Source organism: Aplysia californica, unplaced genomic scaffold (genome assembly GCF_000002075.1).
Source record: "Aplysia californica isolate F4 #8 unplaced genomic scaffold, AplCal3.0 scaffold00103, whole genome shotgun sequence".
Taxonomy (NCBI): domain Eukaryota; kingdom Metazoa; phylum Mollusca; class Gastropoda; order Aplysiida; family Aplysiidae; genus Aplysia; species Aplysia californica.
Window position 1 is genome coordinate 707,035 of NW_004797373.1, and position 4,312 is coordinate 711,346.

At 39.1% G+C, this 4,312-nt stretch overlaps 1 protein-coding gene across 1 annotated transcript in view; it reads left to right on the forward strand.

The window, feature by feature from the left end:
• LOC101850323 (CD109 antigen) overlaps positions 1-4,312 on the forward strand; it is a gene marked incomplete at its 3' end in the record, with an annotated part of 124,263 nt that overhangs the window by 32,275 nt on the left and 87,676 nt on the right. The window contains 2 exon segments of the mRNA XM_013080868.2: positions 2,192-2,345; positions 4,036-4,106. Of these exon segments, the coding sequence (XP_012936322.1) occupies positions 2,192-2,345; positions 4,036-4,106 (225 nt within the window).

Consider the following 4,312-nt stretch of genomic DNA (forward strand, 5'->3'; position numbering starts at 1 on the left):
GTAGTAGTAGTAGTAGTAGTAGTAGTAGTAGTAGTAGTAGTAGTAGTAGTAGTGGTAGTAGTAGTAAAACACTTTATCATGATAATTGACCTAGCACTCAATCCTGTTAAAAAAAATACAGCTTCTGGGGGCAGAACAAATACATGTTATACTATAATAACAGACAAACAGTAAGATACACTGTGTTCTGTCTTTAAAAATCTACATTATTATATAATTCATTAATTTGAAAACAAAAATAACTTTACATGACACTTGAAAGAAATAAAAGAACCAGAGAAAATAAGGCAACGTCGAAAACATACAGAGAAAGGGCCAGATGGTACCACGTTTGCAGATACAAAAGGACAAGGCGATCATTTTTATTGTTAAAGGTGAAAAACAGGCAGGCTGACCGAAACTGACCGTACGCTAACCCTTCTCTGACATTGTCACGGGCACCTCAGAATCAGATAGGTTTCATTTCGTGCTCTCTTTCAGATTAACTCCCCTGTCCCTGTACCCAGCTGTTCCCGGAAGGTGTTTTTGTAAAGTATTGAGTTTGTTTGCGAAATGATTTAGAAAAATATTTTTTTGAAATGTTATTGTCTAGGTTTTACGCCCACAGCAGGACTATGGGGCAAGTTAAGAGGCATGTCCTCCGAATTTTACGTCCGTCTCCGATGAGGTCGTGCGAAACGGGATAGGAGCCTTGAAATCACCACAAAATGACCAGAATTTTTGGATGCCTAATCTGAGATTTGAACGGATTCGGACCAGGGCCATTGTCTGTTCGGAGGAAAAGCTTATTACCAACTGATGTAATGGTACTCCCGTTGTAATGACATGTTTTGAAAGAAAATAAGACATAGTCGTCAGCTCTGATGGGGAGGCTGAAGTGTAACCATATTTACAGACACAAAAGGACATTCTATCTGATTACCTCATTGAATATCTACTGTTTTGGGGTACTTTAGAAAATAGGCTTAATAACTTCCTTATTCAAATATGACTTATATTTCTGGCTATTTTGTTGTTGTTGTTTGTTTTGTTTTTTATAATAAATTTGAAACTTTAAAAAATCAGGCGCGCAATAATTTATAGATATCGTAATATAGGCAAATTTATGTTTCTGGTGTGTATACGATGGTAAGAACTGAGCAGCAAAAATATTATATACTTTGGTCTGCAGCGGTGACCGGACGAATCGCTACCTCAGAATAACTAAGCTCTATCTGAAATCTGCTCAATACCCAGATTTGAAAGATTTGACGTCATTTTTTTTTTAGTTTAACAATAATATGTGAAGGTTTTTCGAATGTACTTGTTTGCACATCTTGACATAAACTCCGAATATTCTTAGATTTTGGTAGAGCAAATAGAGCATTTGGTGCCTAACCACATGGTCTTGGTAACTCAAAACTGCCAACAATGTCAGATAGAACCTCGTAATTCTGGGGAAGCGGAATGTGTCCTCTATGGCCTTAAAGAGTTAACTGCCTTGTCACTGCACCCAGCTGTTCCCAGACATTGCTTTTAGTGCGGTATTGGGTTTGTTTGCAAAATGATTTCGCTGAAGAGGCCGATTCAACATATCTCGAATATCGAATGATTGACGTTTGGGAGAAGAAGGGAACGTTGCTATGTCTCCTTTTCGCTTCTTGTCTTTCTATACACGCCCCCCCCCCAAATCGCCCCACCCCCACCCCTTACTCCCTGCCTGGCCCTGTCTTCTCGTTGTACGTTTTATATCTTTATCTCTACTCTTATCCCTCCCCCACACCCTCTCTCTCTCTTTCTTTCTCTCTCTCTCTTTTTCTCTCTCTCTGCCTAGCTTTCTCTCTCTCTATCTATCTCGGGCTCTCTCTATCTATCTATCTATCTATCTATCTATCTATCTATCTATCTATCTATCTATCTAAATAAAATCCATCCATCCATCCATCCATCCATCTATTCATATATCTATCCATTTAATATCTCTAATCTATGGGTGGTGGAAGGACACCTCTGGCGGGTCCCACTTCTGTCCTTTCCCTCTGTTGTTTCTCTCTGTCTACGGAACCAAATGATAATTATTGTGTCAATGCGCTTCTCTAAGCTAAAAAAACAAACAAACAACCAAACCAATAAACCTGTAATCGTCGGCACATTATATTACGACCTATTTGTGTTACAAGTGCCGTAAAACTCTCCCTGAAACTGTCCTCAGATACCAACAGAAATGAACTGCACCAACTGCCAGCTGGTTGTCCGCGGCTCTAGCTCCTACAAGTTTGAGCGCTCCGTGAGCATGTACGTCAGCAGTGTGGTCACTTCTGTGGTCATCCAGACAGACAAAGCGATGTACAGGCCTGGGGATTTGGGTGAGTAAAATGTTTAACCCTATCCGTACGTTGTGTTTTACTATCGTATCATACGACGTGGGGAACTTTGTGCCACCACTTTCCAAAGAAGAAATTTACTTGTTAATCCGATCCGTACGCTTTGCATAGCAGTCTGTCAAAATGAATTTTTGAGAAATACTGATAGTTTCAAAGAGACCTTCGTACTAGAAGTGTTCTAGAATGTGAAGAATACAACCCCGGGGGTACAAAATGACCCCAGGGCGTATGGATAGGGTTAACATGCTGTATGTACAGTTCGCTCCAAGTAAAATTAGTCGCTGTTAATTACAAGCAGGCTATCCCAAATTTCGGAGATTTCCAGAAATCTTGACCTAATCCAAAAGTGGGCATTGCCCTACACGTAGGAGAAGTTTGGTTTCACTGGTGTGTATATTTATTTGGTTATAGAGAAAACTTCTTGTCTTTTAAAGAAACTGAACGAGGGGTAAATACTTTACCTTCGATTTTCTCAAAACAACATTTTTCGGGATAGCCCCCTTGTGCTTAAAAGTGACCAATTTTAGTATCCTTTCCGCAGATGCGCTGACAAGTTTACGAGACCTTTAGCATTCATTTTTCACACATTAATATCTTCACTAAGACACGTCGGTGTCTGTTCTGCAGCGATAAGGCGCCTCACCATAACACACACAGAAATCGTGAGTTCAATTCCTGAGTGTGTGAGTATGGGGGAATTAGGATTTGTAAAAAAAATTTGCCCTTGACGTGCTGCCGTATGCTGACAAAACACCTTTTTCTTATTCACAGCAATTTCGAGATATAGAGGTGTTTTGTCAGCGCAACCATTTTTTAAAAATACATTCTATCTTCTGAAAGTCTAATTATAATTTATTAAAAAACTAGGCACGGTTTCACTTTGAATTTTTTTCCACACAAGTAAGGTAACAGATCTGGCTATCGATTAAGCAAATTGAAAAAAAAAATGGCGCCAAAAATGAAAAAAAGGAATTTTGTCAGCCTAAAGCTCAGGTAGGGTCAAGGCCCATCCGTAAATGATCAATATTGTGTCGATTGGGGCGTAACACTTCTACAGATACTATACTGTCCTATCCCCAATCTCTTTCAATCAATGATTGATCGATAAATGTTCACTTCTCTCACTAGCTTAGTATACTGAGACTTTTGTTCCCCAAAGGAGTCACAATCCACTTTCTTTAGAGGCTGATGTTATGGAGAATTGCCAAAGTGGTGTTTTGTCCTCGACGTTGATCTAGATCTAGATCTAGGTCAAATAAACATGTCTCAGCAAGGGGTAGTTTATGGACTGCTCTTAAAACTAATGAGGATTCAAAAGCATTGAAGCCATTATCAATTGTGTGATGACACTGCTGTACCCGGTGCCCGTCAATGTTTTGTTTGTTTAGTATGGGGTTTTACGGCGCTCGCAACTGCATAAGGTCATATGAGCGCGCGAAACACAAGTTAGTCTTGTTCACAACAGTTTACTGTACGGCTGGCTCGGGTCAGTAGTTAGATCTTAAAATGTTAAAATGTTTAAAAATCAGCGTCAATGTTTGAGCATATGACGTTTTTGTTTTTTGTTTTTAAAAGAAGAAAAAAGGGAAGAAAGAAAGAATGTATAGTTTCTCGTCTTCCAGTTGTATTGGGATAATTGTAGGCTTTACATACATGTCTTTTGTCTTTACAGTTCGTCTCAGAGCCTTTGCTGTTCACGCAAATCTGATGGTCTACGATGGACAATTCGACGTATTCATAACTGTGAGTTACGTATTTCTTTCTGGTGTCGGTATCACAGCTTCGTTATGTATTTTAAAAACTTAAAAATTTTAAAGGGACTTATCACTTTGTAAGAAAATCGTGGGGAAATGGTGTTAGCCTTGGTAGTATAACATTGGCTGTGTGTGCATATCTGAGGGTTCATAAGTATGAAGAAGAAGAAGAAGAAGAAGAAGAAGAAGAAGAAG